Raw genomic sequence first — 20,880 nt, forward strand, 5'->3', positions numbered from 1 at the left:
TTTTTCTAAAAACGGCTAAAAAAAAAGAAAACAAAAGCTATTCTAGGTTTTAATTTTACATAATTATGATTTTCAGTAAACAAACTCCTTGCTGTTCCCTTACAAATTAGAAATTAAAAGCAGACTCAAGCATGTATGAATAGACATGAAAAATACTTACAAAAAAATAAAAAAAATGTACTGTATATTTAAATAAAGTACGGTTCTCACCTTCCTGTTGCAGGTATGGAATGAACATCACAGCCACGCTGGAGCTCAGAGACTGAGAAGAAGAGCCAGAGACGGCATGATGACTGCAGCTTCTGATTCCTGTTTCAAAAACACATGTTAACCATGATTAGTATGATAGCAGGCAGTTACGTGAATGCAAAAATCTCACAGATTCACGCAGAAGTGAGAATGAGGGATGATTTTCAAACGTAGCATTTAAAAAAGTGGAATGGACAAAAAAATAAAGTCTTGATGCACGTTTTTTTAAAAGTGGAACAACTTCTAGCTTATTCTAAAAATGCAGTGTTCATTTGCGAAATGCTGCGAAAAATGCAAGACGTGAGTGCAACAGACAAAGACGTAGTTTACGTTTACATAGGAAAATAATTAAGCAGTGCAGTCGCAAGCAAAAACACATTTCCTTATGCAAATTAGCAGTGGTAAAAAGACTCTCAAGATTCATCCCCATAAGATCTAATTCTCTAAATCCAAAAGAAAAACAGTCAAATCATGTACGTATTGCCTAAAACAGGCCTACTGAGCATATGAGAGATAGAAAGACAGAATATTCACCTGACAGAACGCTCATCTTCTGCGCCACAACAGTGAGCTTCCCCTCTGAGCCTGTGCAAAAACAACACAGACATTTAGCAAAATCCTGCTTTAAACAGTGAACTGATTCTGGTTATGCATATGAGATCTCTTGAACTCCTAAACTAATAGATTTTTCATGATTTTTCCCCATAACTTTCCAGTCATTCATGAACTCAATAAAAAGAATACTTTGAGTTTATTGGTGTGCTTTTCCATGCATGTCTGGTTTCAAACATAATAATTCATATATTGAAAAGAATATCATTGTACATTATATTTGACATGCTCGGTTAGAGTTTAAAAGACCACTGTCAGTGAACTGAATAGAGCTAAATAGAGTAAATTCCTTTACTGTACACTATGTTGTTTTTAGAAATTATGTATCTGTGAATGTGTTATGAGGGTTAACGCAAGTTTTACTCCACGTTAATATCTCTAAAACCAACAATAAGCCAATGAAATAAAGCCAAACATTTTCAAATTTACTATTTTATGGCTTTTCAAGTCACAGAAATTGTCATTTTAAAATTGCATGACTGCTGGAGCCTTGAAAGCATCCACTAACCTCCAAGGATGCCAAAGAGGTGTTTGACAAGGTCCTGGACGGCGCTGGGGTCACTGCACTGCTGGGCCAGATTCTGGAGGGCCGTCACCGCCTGCTCCATCAGCTCTGGGTTATTGGCCTTCAGCTGACCTAAAACACATGAAAACCACATTAAACCTGCACACGACACCTCAGACGAACGTCTATCATACAGACAAGCACTCACTGGAGATTCCCTTCCCGATGTCCAGCGCGTACTGACTCAGATCAAGAGTGAGAGACGCCAACATGCAGGAGATCGCTGGAGGAAAGAATGACAGAGAGATGGAAATGTGTCTATAAAACATAATATGCCAGGATTCTGGATTGTTGAGAGATTACAAATCAGTGTACACAGCAATAGCAGTAACATTAAAAGTATAGCTTTATATAAGAAATAGCTTGTTCATGCTTGGTAGAGAACAAGATTCAAAAAAAATTTTTTTTGAATCTCAACTACACTAAAATAACACTGACAGCAACATTCTTTCATAATAATTAGTTCTGAGCATCAACGACTGCACTAATGATGATATCACGATGCATCTGGACACATGTATCCTGATGAATGACTGTGTTAGTTTGCGTGACTCACTCTGGATGGAGTTCTCTGGGCTGCGCAGCAGAGCTTTCTGTAACGTGGGCAGCAGCTGCTCCTTAAACTCCACGTGAGACATGTGGCGAAGCATCGAGCCGCTCTTCTCCTGAAAACACACATCCGGCTTTAGGTTTTATGATTTCAACACTACAAAGACTAGTTATACAACAAAGACACTCACCAGAATGTGCCGATGCGGTCTGGACTTACTCACGAGGACCGTCTTCATGTACAGGTCCAACAGAGCCGCCTGAAACACAACAGCGTTGCTGCTGTTAGAACTTCTTAATACCTGTTAACTAATAGTAAACTATTCAAAATTGTATTCATTCATCAGAATAAAGCTGAAATAAAATAAAACAGAAATAAACATGTACTAAAATGACTAAAACCAAAAAAAGCTACATATATAAAAAAAAGAAAACTATTAAAGTTGAATAAAATATTAATACCATATTTTCCAGAAAATAAGTCACACCTGGGTATAATTCGCAGAAAAAATAGCATTGTTGAGAAAAAAAAAAACATAAGTTGCATCGGTGTGTAAGCCACATTATTATTAAATTCAGTAATGTACAATATCGGCAAATTAAACATTTACAAAGTGTATTAACACTATAATCATTATAGAGGCATTCATTATAAACAATCTATAAGCAAGTGAAATGTTTCCATATTCGCAATGTAGCCTAACATTTGATTGCTAAACTATTATTTATTCTGTAAACAAATCTTGTTTTTTCCATGTCAGAGCATGTTTCAGATGATAAAAAACATGACTTATATGATAAATACTTTTATGGTAAATAAAACTACTGAAATAAGACTGAATCAGAAGCAGCAGTGCAGTCGACACGTGACAGGTTCAGCACAGGAAAGACAAGGGCTTGAGTTTTCCACCTTGTGTTTGTTGATAGTGGCGATGTCTCTCTGCGCAGTGCAGAAATCCACACACAATCCCAGCAGCGGCACAGACACACAGCTCTGATCCAAACACAGCAGAGTGCTGATGTACTGATCCACCAGACCCGGGTTCTGCAGAAACACAGACCGTCTATTAGTGTAAAACTATAGGGTGTCAACTTTAAACATATTACAGAAAGACTAGTGTCATATTTAATCTGAGCAACAGTACAAATTGATGAGACATGAGCTTCTACATTTGCAGAGAAAGATTTAGGTCAACACGATCTTTTAAAAAATAAATGAATACTTTTATTTCGTAAGGGTGCATTCAAATCAAACAAAAGTGACAGTAAGGACGAGTTATAAAAGATTTCTATTTCTGATAAATGCTGTTCTTTTCAATTTTCTATTCAGCAAAGAATCCTTAAAACAAACATATCAGTTTCCAAAAAGATATGAAGCAGCACAACTGTTTTCAACATTGATAATAATCAGAAATGTTTCTTGAGCAGCAAATCATCATATCAGAATGATCATGTGACACTGAAGACTGGAGTAATGATGCTGAAAATACAGCTTTTAATCACAGAAATAAATTACATTTTAAAATTAATTAAATTAGTAAACAGCCATTTTAAACTGTAATAATATTTCACAATATTACTGTATTTTTAATCAAATAAAAGCAGCCTTGGTGAGCAGAAGAAACTCTCTCAGAAATCTTAGCATCCTCAGTCTTTTTAAGTGTAGTGTACGAGACTTCAGACTGAATTCATTTAGCTTTACCTCCTTCAACAGCTTGTTAAAGCGTTTGCTGATCGACTTGAGAGCGTTCCCTGAGGCTCCGCCCACTGCCTCCGCCAGCAGCAAACTCTGAACCTCAACCTGATTGGAGGAGACACAAAGAGAGTATGTGATTGGACAGACTGCATGTAAAGACTTCAAAACAATAATAAAAAGACGTACAGGTTTTGATAAAATAGCTAATCTGAACTATGACTAATAAAGATAGTAATGCAACTGTCTAAGTGGCAAAACAACTGACCAGTTTCTTCCAGTTGGCACCTTCTCTCTTGTCTGCGGAGGGGAAGACGGTCCGAACGATTAAGCAGGTCCAGGGCAGGGCGCAGCAGGCTCCTGAAGCCGTGCTCTTCCTGCATACATGTTTTGACATTATACTTGATTGTAGCTCATCATAGAGTCATTTGCATCTGATAACTATAGGATTCCTGGAGCTCTATGAAATGCTTTTTATTTTCTCCCAAATTCCTTTTTAACGTTTAAATTGAAATTATAGAATAGAATTTAGTATTTAAATGTTATGTCTGATCCACTGAAATCATGACATTCATACAATTTAACATCGATTTATTAAAAGTTTCATAAAGAAATACATTTTTAGGGCCCTATGAAATCCAATTAATTTTTTCCCAAATCCCATTTTTTCGGTTTTAATTTTTCTAAATTATATTATTGTAATTGAAAAGCATGTCTAATTAAAATCACTAAACGTATACAATTTAACAACAATTAAAACTTACATTTTTAAGGCCCCATGAAATCCTATTAATTCTGGATTCAGTTTAAAGTAAATTAAAGTAATCAAAAAGCATGTCTAATCAATTGAAATCATACGGCATATACACTTTTACAACAATTATTATTATTTTATTTTTTTTAAATGACATTTTTAGGGCCCTGCATATCCATTTAATCCCAGATCCCATGTTTTCTGTATTTATGACTTACTGTAAAAATTATAATGATATTTAATAAAATATGAATTTAATTATATCCTTTAAACAAAGTTTTAGCCACTAATTATAATTTAATTATCATTATTACTTTAATATGTACATTCTACCGTACTATAGTAATATATTTCTGTCACAATTTTTTATATTGACAGGTTGTCTTGATGATCTTTGATAATCTTTTGCATATATAACGTAGCGGTAGTCTTTCTCAAATTAAATGGCGAAATGCTGTTAAAGTGACCATCTGGAGATGAACTTTGTGTGTTTATGTCTGCAGAAAAACGCAGACTTCTTATTTAAATAGTCTTTTTGCAGTTTAATATTCACAAACACTAGCTTATGTCATGATCTGATTCACTGTACCACCCCACTTTTGATTTATTTATCTACATTTTGCATAATTTCCTGACATTCCATGTTATACTATGAAAAAAATCTATTATTATGATTGGATTCCACAATTCTGTCCATGTTTGGCACATTACGGAAATCACAGTGTTCTGTATAAGTGTGGTCACTCACCCGGGCATCGTGCCCTTGCTGACCACCCCGCAGCTCAGCAGACCGGGAGGGAGGTTGGTCGCAATGGCATCAGGCTGTGATTGGACGAGCACCTCGATGACCGAGAGCAAAGCTCGCCGAGACGCAGCATCCCTGAGAGGAGAAATCAAACCAACCTTCAGAAGAAGAACATGCTTTAGTGGACAGAGGAGAGGAAACGGCTCACACTCACCTGTATCTGTGCAGAGTGAGATAGAAGAGCTTACACAGTCCTTTAATGGCCGGCTCAGGAAGATCTGAGGAGAGAATTTAACCACAAAGCATTAGAGGGTTCAAATAAAAGTCATTTACACTTTCACATCATTCCAAACTCAAATCTGAATTACAGAGTTAACAGAGACTACTGCTCAAAAGTGGTTTATGTTTTTAAAGAAATGAATACTTCTATTCAGCAAAATGGCAGCACAACTGTTTTCAATATTTATAATAATCAGAAATGTTTCTTGAGCAGCAAATCATATCAGAACGAGTTCTGAAGGATCGTGTGAAAACTCAGCTTTGATCAACTGAATAAATCACATTTTAACATATATTCAAATAGAAAACAGTTATTTGACAAGATTTCTGTTTTTACTGTATTTTTGATCAAATATATGTAGCCTTGATGAGCATAATGGACATGTAGTGCATGACTTCTAATAACAGAATATAGTGAACAACTGATGTTTGGTCTCTGTAATGTCCACAAAACATCTTTAGTCTGATAAACTCACCCTTTCCTTTCACACATTCCTTCAACTCTCCAAGAATTGCTTTGCGCTCTTTAACGCTGGATGAGGTGACTTTCACAGCGAATCTCTTCAGTGTGTCTGAAACCTGCCCCTGCAAACACACAGATAGCAGCCATCAGTACTTACTGTGGTAAACCCTCCAGCACTGCTGATCAGACACATGCAGCTAAATCATATTACACTTTACCATGGTAAACACTGTTACCGACACAATATGCATCACTCCATGTAGTGTTACTATAATACAGCATGAGTTGGCATTGTATTAGTCACCACTGTCATAAAACAACAATACAAATGGCTCATATACCGACAGAGGGATATTCACTCATTAGCAGTTCAGGCATGAATTACATTTACATAAGTGACTCCTACAGTGATGGTATCAGGTGATTGTTTGATCAGGTTTATGTAACACGGCATTTTGAAGATTACCGTGATATTACAGTGCTATATTTCCAAAATAACAAAACAAAACATGGTTTTACCATGATACTGTGTCCTTAAACATGGTACTTCTAGCACTTTCTCGTTAGAGTCTGAAGTGAATGCGTGTTTCAGATCAGCAGATGCACAAATAAGTCTCGTTCTCTGTCATATTACCGTAAAATCGTAATAAATGCGTGTGTTATGCAACTGTGGTATCATTAATGTATCATTATTAACACCATCACGCACTAGCGCGCGCGCGCAGCGTTTTCTAGTGTATCTGAACATCACGCGCTCGCAGATCATGCATCATCTTCTTAGAAAACTCATAAGAAAGAGGCGAGATACTGATGAAAAGTTAGCGTTTTAATGTTCATGCCGCGGATCGAATCACACCAACCTGCGTGTCCGCCGCCATCTTGCCGGCCTCGATTTGGAAAGGATTTAAGTCGTCACTTCCGGAGTCACTACCGTCCTCGGCCACGTGCTTCTGCGGGTTTGAGTTTGTATTTCCTCCGTAGCGCTTCTAGAGGGCGCCGGTCAGCACAACACATATTCAACAGGCCTGAAACTTTTAAAGCAATACTCCACTTTTTTTTTTTGGAAATAGGCTCATTTTACATCTCCCCAAGAGTTAAGCAGTTGAGTTTGACCGTTTTTGAATCCATTCAGCCGATCTCTGGGTCTGGCGGGAGCACTTTTAGCTGAGTTTAGCATAACGTTAGATCATTGAATCGGATTAGACCGTTAGCATCTCGCTCAAAAATGACCAAAGAGTTTCGATATTTTTCCTATTTAAAACTTGACTGTTCTGTAGTTACATCGCGTACTAAGACCGATGGAAAATGAAAAATTGCGATTTTCTAGGCCGATATTGCTAGGGAACTATACTCTCATTCAAGGCGTAATAATCAAGGAACTTTGCTGCGGTACCATGGCTGCAGCAGGCGCAGTAATATGACGCAGCGCCTGAAAGTAGTCCCCAGCTATACCATAACCACATATACCATTATTTATCATTTTGATTATTTGAATGGTTTCGAAAACAGTAAAACTCAACTGTCTAACTCTTGGGGACTTGGAAAATGAGCCTATTTCCAAAAAAAAGTGGAGTGTTCCTTTAAGCATTATAGTATTTTCCCCCTCATTTTCAACACATTATCAGTGAATTAAATAGTCAAAAATTCTATTTAAATTGTCTGTTCATTTGATAAAGTTTTTAGCATAAATTAAAATTGTAATATAATCCCCTCCGCCCCCAATAAATAAATAAATCTGCCACAAATCAAAATTATACCAATATTTTAGAAAATTAAAACCGATTCTGTACAAAAATAGTGTATATATTTAGCAGATTGTGATACTGTTATGATTTTGTTTGTCAATAGGTCTGAAATTTTTAATGAAATATAAAAGTATTTTCCCCTCCTTTTCAACAAATTATCAGTGAATAAAATAACCACAACTTTTAAGCTGTCTATTCCCTTTCTAAAGCTTTATTATAAATAAAATAAAAAGCTACAACAAAATCTAGTATAAACATAGCCATCGGTTAACTTAGAGATCAATGAGGGGGAGAAAATGTATATTTCCCATAAATTAAATCGTTCACACAAAATGTGAAAATTAAAACTAATTTGCTACAAAAAATAGAATATATATTTAGCAGGTTATGTCAAAACTGATATTGTTATATGACTTTACAGCCGATAAGATTAAATAAAAATACTGTTTTGTGTACAAACGTCTAAGCATAAATGTGTTTAAATATGAATTTAATAAACAACATGAGGAAAAATATTCAGTGCATTAAAACACCACATTTATTTGTATATAATTGCATGAATTGAAACAATAACAATACTCACAAAACAAAATGTGACAGTGTTACAGGAGAAAACATATGCATAGCTGATTTCACATTGGGTAAATGATAATACTGTAAAGGGACACTAAAATAATGACTGATGAACAGAAATAGAAAAGCATCAGATCAATTGATATGATAGAAAATCTCACAATAAACAAAAGGCACAACATTCGACCAGTGTACATGAGTAATTAAAACACATAAGGATATCATATGATCCCTAGATTTCCACCGCAGCTGCTTTTGGCACATATAGCGATTAGGAGACAGCGACAGATTATTACAACGGAGTTATCAAAGAAGGCATATTCATAGTGAATTTAATAAAACAAACCAGAACAAGTATCTTCTACTTTCAAAGTAGTGTTTTCTCAACAGCGGATGAGACCGAATGACGCACAGATCTCTGGCACATCAGATCATATAAAAGCTTTCATATAATAAACCCTTGCTGGTATATTTATCCAATGCATCCAACAAATCATCAGGCATCCAGAAAGCCACACCGTTCCAACAGACACCAGGAATTTCCTTGATCTGAAAATCACTTCTGATCCAGTGACAACACGTCTCTAAAAATATAAGAAAGATTCACCCCTTCACGAGTTTTCAAAACTCGCCTTTTAAAATGATTGAAAGACACTTAAGACTTTCATGCAAAACGGAAAAAACTAAGAGAGAGAAAAAAAATAATTAGTATAGTATATCATCACAATATCATAATACAGCAGTTACAATATTGTCTAGAATCGTCTCTGAGAGTGAGCAAGACAATATCAGATACTCATTTCCAATTCTGAATTCAAGGGTTGAGAATTGCACAATATTGTCACAGCTATTTAGATGAACAATATCACATCTTTGAGTTCTGTTAAAGCAATAGTTCACCTAAAAATTGTAATATGCTGAAGGGTACTCGCTCTGAGGCCATCCAAGATGTAGATGAGTTTGTTTCTTCATCAGATTTGGAGAAATGTAGGATCGCATCACTTGCTCACCAATCGAACCTCTGCAGTGAATGGGTGCCGTCAGATTGAGAGCTGATAAAAACATCACAATAATCCACAAGTAATCAACCCCATCCAGTACATCAATTAATGTCTTGAGGGGAGAGGAAAGCTGCATGTTCGTAAGAAACAAACCCAACATTAAGACGTTTAACTTCAAACCACTGCTTTTGGCTAAAATGCAAGTCCTTTATCCATAGCTTTACTTCCTCCACTGAAAACGTCATCTGGTCTGAATCAGGAGAGAAAAGAGCACATATCAAGCTCTGTTTATAAGATAAAACAGTCTCTAAACAAATATGTGGGTGGATTTTGATGTGGGCGACAACAGGAGATGGACTTTTCCCTTCTCCAGATGTTAACTGATGGACTGATGTGGATTATTGTGATGTTTTTATCAGCTGTTTGGACTCTCATTCTGACGGCACCCATTCACTGCAGAGCATCCATTGCTGATGGATGCTACATTTTCCTAAATCTTTTCCCATGAAGAAACAAACTCATCTACATCTTGGATGGCCTGAGTGTGAGCACATTTTCAGTAAATGTTCACATTTGGGTGAACTGTTCCTTTAAGTGGATCATTAGACTCGTCAGTGGTTATGTAGTGACTATTTTGTGATTAAAACATAATAGCTAGTCATCCTAACTACAAAACATTTCCCAAAATGCCATACATGACTGGTTCCTTCAGGGAAATATTCTGGGTTAAATAATAATACATTTAAGCTCTACTGCCACCAGAGAATATAGTTTTGACTATATGTGTAAAAATGAAGGAAATGTGTTTACAGTGGAAGTCATGTCATGGTTTTACTTTCAAAACTGTGTTCAAAACACGTATTTTCCTTTGTTTTAACAAATTAAAGAACAAGTAGACATGATTTTCTGTATCTTAAATTGTATTTAATCCCATATGTTCCTTTAATAAAATAATACTTTGAGATGAGACGCATAAACTCGATGGCAGAAGTGAACGATTAACAGTAGCATACATTCATATCTATGGGTTCCAGATGTCATTAGAAGTTACTACACAGAATAATCTGAACTTCAGTCTCTCAATAACAACTTCAACATGGATTAGAATCTTTGTGTTATATCTTGTATGCAAAACTACACATTTGGTATAATTTGTGTCTTTTAAATTCAGTTTAATTTGTAATACAAAACAAGGCACTAAAATTAGCATTCATTTAGGTGAAGTTTAATGCTAAAACGATGCAAATGCAGCAAATAGACATTTTCCCACCAAGGTGAAGCTCAAAAGAACCCATCCGGGCCATATTTCACACCAAAATAAAAAGAGCAATAAATTATATTTTGCATAAAAGAAAATGAAGCCTATTTTAGGAGTTATAACAATGAAGGATTTATACTTCATTATATTTTACGAGTTAAGACATTTAAAACAGCATCAATATTATGAATATTATGAATAAAAAATATACAACAAGAATAATTATTATTATTATTAATAATAATAAAATGTTATTGTACAGGATATTTTTTCATTATATTACTATAACGAGAATGTTTTTTTTTGGTAACACATTAATGGAAAATACAGTAGAAAAAGTCCAATCCAAAAAATTATTGGCTTAAATGTTTTTAATGCAAAATATGATTTCTTATCTTTCCTTTTGGTTTCAGACTAATACTATATGACCTGGACATTTTTTCTCGAGATTGACCAGTAATTATTAGCTCCAGGTGGTTATTCGTTTGATTTCCAGTCATTGAATTATGTGATGTTTTGTTTCCTTCTGTTGATTGTGTCTCAAACGTTCATGCTGCACACGTTTCCCATCATCCCTCCAGAACTGTTCTCATCATCAAACATTTTCTCTACAGCTCATCCAGTGAGCAGAAAACATTCACACACTTTCTCAAAAACACTCTACAGTCTCACCTGAACTTTCTTCTAATACCCTCTAAAACAAACTGGCTTTTGAGAGCACGTTTCGTGGCACCATCGTTTTAACCTGACCGGCAACGTCATGTGGGGATGTCGAGAGTCAGACATTCACCTGAATAACAAACACACACACACACACACACACACACACACAAAACAGGCAAACAATACAACATGCAAACTTACACACACATACACACACTCAGTCAGTCAGGCATCTCTCTCTAGCTGAAGAGCTTGATGAAGCAGCCCTGGCAGTAAGGCTTGTCGTTTTGCTCTTTGAAGGTGCCCTTGTTGAGCTGCTTGAGGCAGAAGGCACAGACAAAATGCTCCGGATGAAACTTCTTGCCCATGGCTGTGATGCAGCGGCCCGTGATGGGTTTCTGACAGCCGGAACACAGCGAACCACGGCGGGAGTGATAATGAACCTCGCAGTACGGCTGACCGTCGTGCTCGAAGAAACTGCCGTTGACAAAGGGTGTGAAGCACTCCTGAAACACACACACACACACACACACACAAACAACAAAACCACATGATTACTCATAAATGCCTCAAAGTTATTATGTTTTTGAAAGAAATCTCTTAGGCTCATCAAGGTTGAATTTATTTAATTAAAAATACAGTAAAAACAGTAATATTGTGAAATATTTTTTACAATGTAAAATTAGTGTTTTCTATTGTAGTATGTTTTAAAATGTAATTTATTTCTGTGATGCAAAGCTGAATTTTCAGCATCAGTGTCACACGATCCTTCAGAAATCATTCTAATATGCTGATTTGCTGCTCACATTATTTCTGTTTTTACAGATTTGTTTAATCAAATGAAGGCAGACTACTTTTAGAAACATTAAAGAAACTGAAATTATTCCAAACTTTTGACCAAGTGTATATTCAAAACTAAAGCTACAGACCACTCAAAAAATGATTTTATTACCATATACTCACCCTGCACACAAAACACTCTGGATGCCAGAGGGCGCTCAGAGCAGAGATGTAATTCTCCAGGATGGCACGAGCACAACCGCCACATTTAGGAGCAAACAGGTCGAAGTAGTCCTTACGACAATACGCCTTCCCATCCTTCTCATGAAATCCTGAAAACAAACAGAACAAAGAAATGAGAATACAAAGAAAAGAAATGAGATAAGCCATTAACGGTTTCATCAAAAAGTCTCAGATTTCTATTTTGCATGAAATAGTTAATTACAAATGATATAACCAGCATAGTTTGAGTGCAGAGTTCTTTTTAATTTCAGGATTTGTTTTGTCACCCTTTTAGGTTTAAAGGGCATCTATAATGCTTTTTAATGTTGCCGTTTGTGCATATAAATAAACTGCAAAATGTAAATACATGTAAATGTATTCTAACAGACCCCAAAAATAAAATTACAAACTTCTAAATGAGCAAAATATGGGTACTTTGATGACGGCAGCCACTGGACACTTATAAGTGTTTACTCACCTTCAGGACCAAAGAACGCCCCACACTGGGCACAGAAAAAGTGCTCAGGATGCCACGTCCTGTCTAACGCCGTCACCACTTTCTGTGAGGTGAGAACAATGAACAGTTTTATCATCTGTAGCAGTCAGTTACAACAGGAACTGGTTTCCACTTGTGCCTCAACATTCTAAATGAATAACATTACTCACTTACAATAGAAGTGGCACTAAATCAGTGCAAAAAAGGAAAGAGGAGGAGGATGTTGTGCTAAGTTCCATTCACATCTAACATGATTTCAAGTCAATAATAGAATCCAGCAAAGAGCAAAAAACTAAATTCTTGAAATTCGTTTGTTACTTATCCAAATAAGAGGATTACATGCAATTCTAGCAATCTTCTTTATTTTTAACAGGTGCTCAGTGCATGTTAAAATCAACAGACTTTTTCCTAAATCAGTGCATACAGGCTGGCATAATAAACACTGGCTTTGTTCACGCTGAACACAAATCTGGCCACATATAAATATGGAGTGCATCGACTGAGTAAACATTATATTTTATGTGCTGCTTCTGCTGTTCAGACTGAAAAAAAATGAGATGAATCAATGAAGTCAAGTTTGTTCTCACATCCAGTATGGGTCCGTTACAGTAATAGCAGCGTGGAGAGAATAAATGGTGGTAATCTCTCTCACAGTATGGCTGTCCTTCCCTCTCAAAGAAGCTTCTGGAACCGATCTCCTCCTGGCAGTGTGTGCACACAAAATGCTCTGGATGCCATGTGCGCCCCATGGCAGTTACTACCTGTACAGAAACACACATACATCCTTTGTTTAGATGTGTCCAAACACAGCATGCAGTCTTAACTGAAAGATAAAATCCTGTATGTTTATGGTGTAGCTCTCTGGCTCCCTTACCTGACCAACAATGGGTTTGCAGCAGGCACCACACACTCCCTTAGCAACCGTCTGCACTCCCAGCTTGTGGAGGTCAGACTGAAGACTGCCCAGCATGTTGTCCAGTTTATTAACCTGTGGTTGTGGACCCTTCCCCTGGGCCATAATCTACAGAGAGATAGAACAAAAGATCAAGAATCAAACAAATCTTCAATGCAAAAAAATATACACACAAGCACATAAAAAAAAAAAATCAACAAGATGACAGTTTCTTAAGGAACAGAATTGGTTAAATAATTACTATAATTATATGTTAATTTCTTCCAAGTTACAGTTCTTGATCACGTAAAAATATACTATCTGGTGTATTTGTTTGTCACTACATTGTGGGAAAAATTCCCCCAATTGACATTTATGCCTTAAGCATATTTTGGACAAATTTTATGGATTATACCAAAACTAAATTTTTAGCGTATTTAAAATTTCATGATACTAATAACAGCATTATATAGAAAATAATTGTAAACCAATCACATCATTCTCAGAACAAATATTTACACCACTAATCAATACACATGGTATCTGCAGAATTTATAAGCTCAAGTTTAAGACATTAAGACCTTTTTTAAGACCTGCACAAATAAATTAATACCATACGCATGAGGCAAGGCAATGTCTATGGTAGCATATTCAACTGAGAAACGACTGTAAAAACCATTGCAGTTTAGATTTTTATAATGCTTTATTTTATTGTCGATCCACCAGTTCACATTTACAACTGCGTGTTTGCAGCATAAAAACATGGGTTAATTCATTTTCACATTGGTCTGAAAATGCTAATTTGTTCTGTGCCAGCAGATGGTGCTTTTGGATCAGCAGAAATATAGCGGTTTCTTCTGTATCCGCAGAACACAAAGCAGTTGACTTTGAAACGTGCAGAGCTGATGTTTATTTAATGAAATCAGCCTCACATTAAGCCTTATTCTTATCGTTCCCTCCCCAAATTTAATGCTGCGTTCCAGACAACTCGACTTGGAAATAACGTCTGGAACACCACTTGAAGTCAGATATCAGAGCCGTGAAGTTTATAAAATGATACCTTAATCTTAGCTTTTTGTCAGCTGTTTTCAGAACGAAATGCAGCATTTTGCCATTTTTTTTCAGCTTCTGACGAGACCATGTGGTCAATATGTTTACATGGCATGTGATTTACTGGAACTCACTAAGGTTTGAAGTGAGACATTTAAACTCGGATGTTCCGTCTTCTGACCTTGTCTGGAACGCGGCATAAGTTCTCTTGAAATCATAATTAATACTTTTCTTGTACCATTTAAGATTTTTAATAGCCTTAAATTTGATTAAAGAAACCCTGAATACAAGATGGTTTTAAACTGAGTGCTTGTCTCAAACTCTCCCTGGGGGGCATCTAATCTAATATTTATGACCAGGGTAGGAGTCTGAGCACACACACACACACACACACACCTCCAAGCTCTCAAGCATACAACTTTCAATTCACAAATCCATAGAAGTTTTGTGATTGTTCTAGAAGAGACAATGACAGAAGCTTAGCCAATGACAGAATGTCTGCACCTGCAGCGGAGGGAAGAGCGGGTCATACTCCGTCTGGCAGCCAACTGACATCAGTACTTTGGACGGGGCCACAGGGGCAGGTGGTGGGGTGAGTGTGGGTTGGGGTGGAGGGTTGGGTTTCGGGCAGGGAGCTGGAACTTCCACAGGTTCAGGGGTTGGGGGCTTGGGTGAAACTGGAGGTGGAGTTGGCTGGGGAGGAGGTGTGGGCTCTCTAGGAGGTGGGGAGGGGGCAGGTGGTGGGGGTGGAGGTGGAGGCATAGGAGCAGGAGCTAATTTGACCTGAGGGGGCCGCTTTGGTTCTTCAGCAGGGGGAGGGGGGCGAGGGATCGGGGGAGACTGGGGAGGTGGGATCACTTTCCTCTGAGGAAGAGGAGACTCAGGAGGTATGATTATCTAGAGGAAGACACCAATAAGAAAGAAGAAGAGAGAGAAAGAGATGGAAAGCAGGAATGAAGAAAGAAAGAAGCAGGTGATTACAGAGAAATTTCAATGCAAAAGAATTTTACAGGAATTGAATGGAGTGGAAACAGAATGTGCTGAATGCGTAGATCCTTCCTGTCTACCTTATCCACCTCCCTATTGTGGTCCTCCCATGAGCGTTTGGGGTTGGACATGACAATGACACCTTCTGTGAGCCAGTCATCCGGCTGTTGCTTTTTTGGACGATCCTTACGGCCAATTCCCAGCTTGCCTTGCAGTTCCTCAATGAGCCGGTCCTGGGAGTTGCTCTTGTGGAAAATGAGGGGGCCCATCTTCCTACGTATCAGGCCGTCTCGGTACATGGGATGGACGTTTTGAATCTCCTTGGTACGTCTAATCACAGATTTGATCTGGGACAGCAGTACAAACTCCTTCAGATGCCACATGCCTCAAGAATAGTTGATTATTGTCCAAAGAAACCAATAAAGGCAAGCAGGGATCTAGGGAAGCATTCAGATGCAATCCAGGTGCAAAATCAGTTAGCATGAAAAAGTCGGGCGTTTGCATACATGGTGGTGGTTAGCACTGGGTATCAAGTTGCTATTGATTATCAAGTGTACAGAGGTACCATTGGTACGACTGGTTATCAAGCGCACAAACAGCAACATTCAAGTTCTTACAATTTTCCATAAATGGAGTGAAAACTACTGTAAATAATCAGAGTAAGGATAACTCAGTATTTCAGGGTGTAGAGGAACAATTATGACTTTCATCCATCTGACTAACAGGTTTCAATTACATCAGGCTTGTTCAATCTTGTATCTGGATGGCCACTTTCCTGCACACTGTAGCTCCAATATACTTGCCTGGAAGTCTGTAGTAATACTGAAGACCTTGATTAGCTGGTTCAGGCTAAACTCTGCAGGAAGGTGGCCCTCCAGGAGCAGGATTTGACACCCCTGATTTACATGCTGGCAATCAAACCACTGCAAGACTTGTCTGTAAAAACTCCAAACCAAATTCCACAGCACTCCAATAAACAAGAATTGCAGTCCTATCCGTACGTGTCCAGAGGCTGAGATCCTGTCCATCGTGCCAGCCATATGCAGCATGGGAAGGTCCATCTGGGCATCTGGGGTTCCAGGGCAAGACGATGGAGTAAGAGAGTCATCCATCCAGCTTGCCTCTGTCATGGGGGTCATGGAGCCATCAGGTCCTTCGTAGGCCATCTTCAGTTCCATGTCAGCCCAGTCAAGATCACTCCTGCAGTCCGACTGATCCTCCCCCAAGAGCCCATCCCCCATTTCGCTATCTGTATGAGTGTCAGGATGAATGTTGCTGCGATCCGCTGCTACTATTGTGTCCTCGTAGACTTCTAGATGTACTTCCGAAGTGAGCCGCGAGGTGATTGGAGCCTCATTCTCAGGCCTGCTGAAGCTCATGGCAAGGAGTTTATCCAAGGCATCATCGAGAGATGGCTCATAGGTTGGTGGCTGAAGTCCAGTGGGAGGCTGTCCTGATAATGGTTTTGGGCTTGGAGACTTGGGAACCACTACAGACGAGGAAGAGGATAGGATTAGAGGGGGTGATACGGCTTTGGGAAGAGACAGAGGTGGTGATTCAGAGACTGTAGGAAGTGGAGATCTGTAAAGAGACGGCTTTGGACTTATAGGTTTTGCTTCAGAGTTGGAGAGATACAGATCAATAGATGCTGGTGTCATCAATGGGCTAACTCTTTCATTGGTTCTGCTGAGCATGGGGGCACTTGTTGGACTAGGAGACTTTGTGATAGGCGAATAGGCCTTCAGCCCAGAACTAGTCAATTTGTCAGAAAGACTTCCCTCCCTGAGACTACAAATGTCTCCACTTCCAGGTGTGGTGGTGGTGGTTATAGTCTGAGACAGAACCACTAGAGATTCCACCTGGGAGGAGAGCAGGGAAGCAGAGACATCAATGGAAGAATCCAAGCCCAGGTCAGGTACTGGAGAAAAACGAGGACTGGATGCTACAGGTGGAGACAGTCGAGAGGAAGGCTTTGGGACAACACTGGATGGTTCACCCAAATCCTCCACAATGTGCAGTTCAAAGTTTAAAGGAGAGCAGAGACCTGGGGAATATCGTCTTGATTCCGCTGGGAGGGTAGGGGATAGGGATTTGGACACGGTAGTCATAGGAGGAGGGTGGATTTCAGCAATGGTAGTAGTGTGCTCAAACATTGGCTCAGAGTTCAGGGAGCCCAAAGAACTTGGCTGGAGGACATAAAGGAGGGACAGGGGAAGAAAGAGGAGAAACAGAAGAGATTGACAGATTAAGGGAGGCAGAGAATGGGAAATAATTAAGAAAAAGCTTTAATGAGATGTACAGAACAACTGAGGAAGAAAACAAAACAGATTCTGGATGCAATGTTGAAGTAATGACATGAAATTAAAGCTAGAATTCATAGATGAGCAAGAAAAGGTTTGTAAATAAATAAACTGTTGTAATGGTCAGATGAAGACCAGACAGGGTAGTGTTTCCCAACTACGACGTAAGCCTATAAAGATTGTAGACACCATTGGCACCAATGGTCTCAACAATCTGCTTGCAACGTTTTTGGGAAACACAGCCCAGATTGTCAAGCAGAAAGTCCTGAAAACAGATCACCCAAACAACATAGTTCAGCACACATTCCCAGACACGTCTCTTCAACTCACTTACAATTGACTGTGTAACACAATGTTGCCAAAGCATTTGCACCTTAAAATCTGACAAAGCATTTGCACCTTAAAATCTGACAGGCAGGCCATGAGCTCATCCAGTTCTCGTGTAGCGGAGGTGGCTGATATTCTGCCTTGCTGCTCGGAAGGTGTGTCCACCTGCCCGTCTGTCAATTCACTCATCAGTGCACAGGGGCTAGGCCTGTTTATGTAAATTACAGCATTCTATTAAAATCCTCAATGCAAATCCATGTTTCTCCATCTACAGTTGAGAGTGATCTTACGTTGGGGAAGGCACAGAGCTCTCCAACTCATTCAGAAGACTTTCCACAGTGGGACGACCATCTTCTGTCCCCTTCGTTCCATTCCTCTGAGGCTTGTCCAGGGCTGCCGGTGTCAGTGTGATGCCTGGGTGGGCTCCATTTTCCTGGATATAGTGGGCAACACTGCAGGGTGGCAATGGAGGTGCAACATCTTCTGCAAATAGGAAGTTTCAAAGTACGATTACTTGTTTTTTATTATATCTTTATCCATAATCAAAGCAGTACAGTGGGTAAAATAAGTATTGAACACCACTATTTTTCTCAGTAAATACATTTCTAAAGGTGCTGTTGACTTGAAATTTTCATCAGATGTCGGTAACAACCCAAGTAATCCATACATGCAAAGACAACAAAACAAATATATTCAGAAATTAAGTTATGTGTAATAAAATGGAATGACAGGGAAAAAGTATTGAACGCATGAAGAAAGGGAGGTGCAAAAAGGCATGGAAAGCCAAGACACCAGCTGAAATCTATCAGTAATTAGAAAGCAATCATGCCCCTTGTCAGTGGAAATTAATATTAGCTGGTTCAGTCCCAACACCTACAGTACCAGGATGATGAAGATGAAACAAGGGTAGACATATCAGCAAGATAATGATCCCAAACACAGCCAAGGAAACTCTCAATTGGTTTCAGAGAAAGAAAATAAAGCTTCCCAGCCAATTACCTGACTTGAATCCAATAGAAAATAAGAACTAAAGATCAGAGTTCATAGAAGAGGAGCCTTCAAGATTTGAAGACTTTGTGGAAGATTGGGCCAAAATCACACCTGAGCAATGCATGCGACTAGTTTCTCCATACAGGAGGCGTCTTGAAGCTGTCATTACCAACAAAGGCTTTTGTACAAAGTATTAAATACATTTCAGTAGTTCAATACTTTTTCCCTGTGCATTTCCATTTTATTACACATAACTTAATTTATGAAGTTATTTGTATGTATGGATTACTTGGGTTGTTACCGACATCTGGTGAAAATTTTATGTCAATAACACTGACGTGTTCAACACTTATTTTACCCACTGTATAAATATTCATGCATGGCAATAAATTTTTCGGAATGCCTTAATTGTGTCTTCATCTTTACCTGTAGTGGAGTAAGATGGCGCATTTTGCTGTACAGCGTTGAGTTCCAGAAGAAGGCGGTCCAGTTCAGACAGGTTGCTGCCCAGGGCAGAAGTCATGGCTGCGGCCGATGAGTCTGAGTGCTTCTGCTTGTTAGGAAAACTGGACCAATAGAAGTGTGCCATTTAGGGTTTGATTTTTCATAATAGCAGGACATGGGCAAATGGAAGGGATTTTATGGTGGATCACACCAAAGAATTACATATTTAATACCCATTTTGTTTGACTATTATCAGTATGAGCTGTCAATTCTCATCTGTGATACTGTAACTCACCTGTAAACGTGGTCTTCTTCTGTACGCGAGACTGGTGGACTGCTGTCCCGAGACAACGTGCTTTTATGAGCAGAGCCCAGAGACTGAACAACAAAAAACAAAATGCATAATTTATGCAACTCTATATTGCAAATGTAATAAATCACTGATTTTCAACTGGCATGATATAGTCCAAAATTTTTAATTTTTTAAAATATTTTTAAAAAAGAGTTTATTTCAGTATTTTTATTTTAATACATTTGAATAAATGTAACATTTTATGTACATGTGTGAATAAAGAAGACTATGAAAAGTAAATAATTATTTTAATTTAAAAAAGTACAAATAAATTACATGAAAAAATGTTAAATAAAAAAAATCTAAATTAAATAATAATAATTACTACAAAAATATGAAATATTTTAGTTGTATACCTGCCTATCAAGTGACCATTAACCAGAAAATGAGTAGTCATTAATCAGAGAACTGTAAAAATGTGTTGTTAAATTATTGAAACTTGTGACCCAACACAGTAACAAAATTGCTATATTAAATCAAAGATTTCCAAACTTTATGCCCAATTTAAAATCTGGGTACTAAGTAAAATCAGTTGAGAACCATTGATAAAGTACAGAACTTAAATACTTGCACACATTAGCAATAACAAGACACACTGAGGTGTTATGAATATTGACCAGCTTATTTTGGAAAGTCCTAAGATAGGTTGTGCTGAACCTGTTGCGAGGAGTGCTGGGAGTCCGGCTGCGGGGGACAGCGATCCGTTCAGGGCCTCAGATGTGGGTGGAGGGGGCAGGGGCGGAGGAGGGGAGTCATCCTGAAAAAGGTGCCCTCCGGTGGGGAAGGAATATGGTGTCTCCTCAGGAAGAAACACTGGGCACTTGGAGATATGGGCGGTGGAAGACTCGAGATCTGCAAGCAAGGCGTCTGCGCAGAAAGAAGAAACAGAAG

General features: G+C 38.3%; 2 protein-coding genes and 1 pseudogene across 4 annotated transcripts in view; 1 reads left to right on the top strand and 2 right to left on the bottom strand.

Moving 5' to 3' along the window:
* Positions 1–6,804, bottom strand: part of LOC306848856 (stalled ribosome sensor GCN1-like) — a 52,477-nt gene extending 45,673 nt beyond the window's left edge. Inside the window, exons 1-13 of one of the 2 annotated variants that reach the window (XM_079383608.1) lie at positions 6,770–6,804; positions 5,923–6,031; positions 5,382–5,445; positions 5,171–5,302; positions 3,937–4,045; positions 3,678–3,776; positions 2,886–3,020; positions 2,167–2,235; positions 1,983–2,091; positions 1,575–1,649; positions 1,370–1,498; positions 784–834; positions 211–309 (exon numbers count right to left, since the gene is read on the bottom strand). In XM_079383608.1, coding sequence (XP_079239734.1) covers positions 211–309; positions 784–834; positions 1,370–1,498; positions 1,575–1,649; positions 1,983–2,091; positions 2,167–2,235; positions 2,886–3,020; positions 3,678–3,776; positions 3,937–4,045; positions 5,171–5,302; positions 5,382–5,445; positions 5,923–6,031; positions 6,770–6,787 — 1,198 coding nt within the window. In that variant the 5' untranslated portion in view covers positions 6,788–6,804. The remainder of the gene's footprint in view (positions 1–210; positions 310–783; positions 835–1,369; positions 1,499–1,574; positions 1,650–1,982; positions 2,092–2,166; positions 2,236–2,885; positions 3,021–3,677; positions 3,777–3,936; positions 4,046–5,170; positions 5,303–5,381; positions 5,446–5,922; positions 6,032–6,769) is intronic. The other variant, XM_079383607.1, reaches the window with a different exon arrangement.
* The window catches only part of LOC306849892 (uncharacterized protein), a gene marked incomplete at its 5' end in the record, with an annotated part of 704,045 nt that overhangs the window by 17,181 nt on the left and 665,984 nt on the right, over positions 1–20,880 (top strand). The window lies entirely within an intron of this gene.
* The window catches only part of LOC306849893 (paxillin-like), a 27,022-nt pseudogene continuing 16,933 nt past the window's right edge, over positions 10,792–20,880 (bottom strand). Inside the window, exons 2-11 of the transcript XR_013786032.1 lie at positions 20,647–20,856; positions 19,933–20,015; positions 19,620–19,759; positions 18,494–18,686; positions 18,276–18,411; positions 13,522–13,668; positions 13,235–13,408; positions 12,630–12,711; positions 12,113–12,261; positions 10,792–11,655 (exon numbers count right to left, since the gene is read on the bottom strand). The product of XR_013786032.1 is annotated as a paxillin-like (transcript). The remainder of the gene's footprint in view (positions 11,656–12,112; positions 12,262–12,629; positions 12,712–13,234; positions 13,409–13,521; positions 13,669–18,275; positions 18,412–18,493; positions 18,687–19,619; positions 19,760–19,932; positions 20,016–20,646; positions 20,857–20,880) is intronic.

The sequence above is a fragment of the Barbus barbus genome, assembly GCF_936440315.1.
Source record: "Barbus barbus genome assembly, chromosome: 29".
NCBI lineage: Eukaryota > Metazoa > Chordata > Actinopteri > Cypriniformes > Cyprinidae > Barbus > Barbus barbus.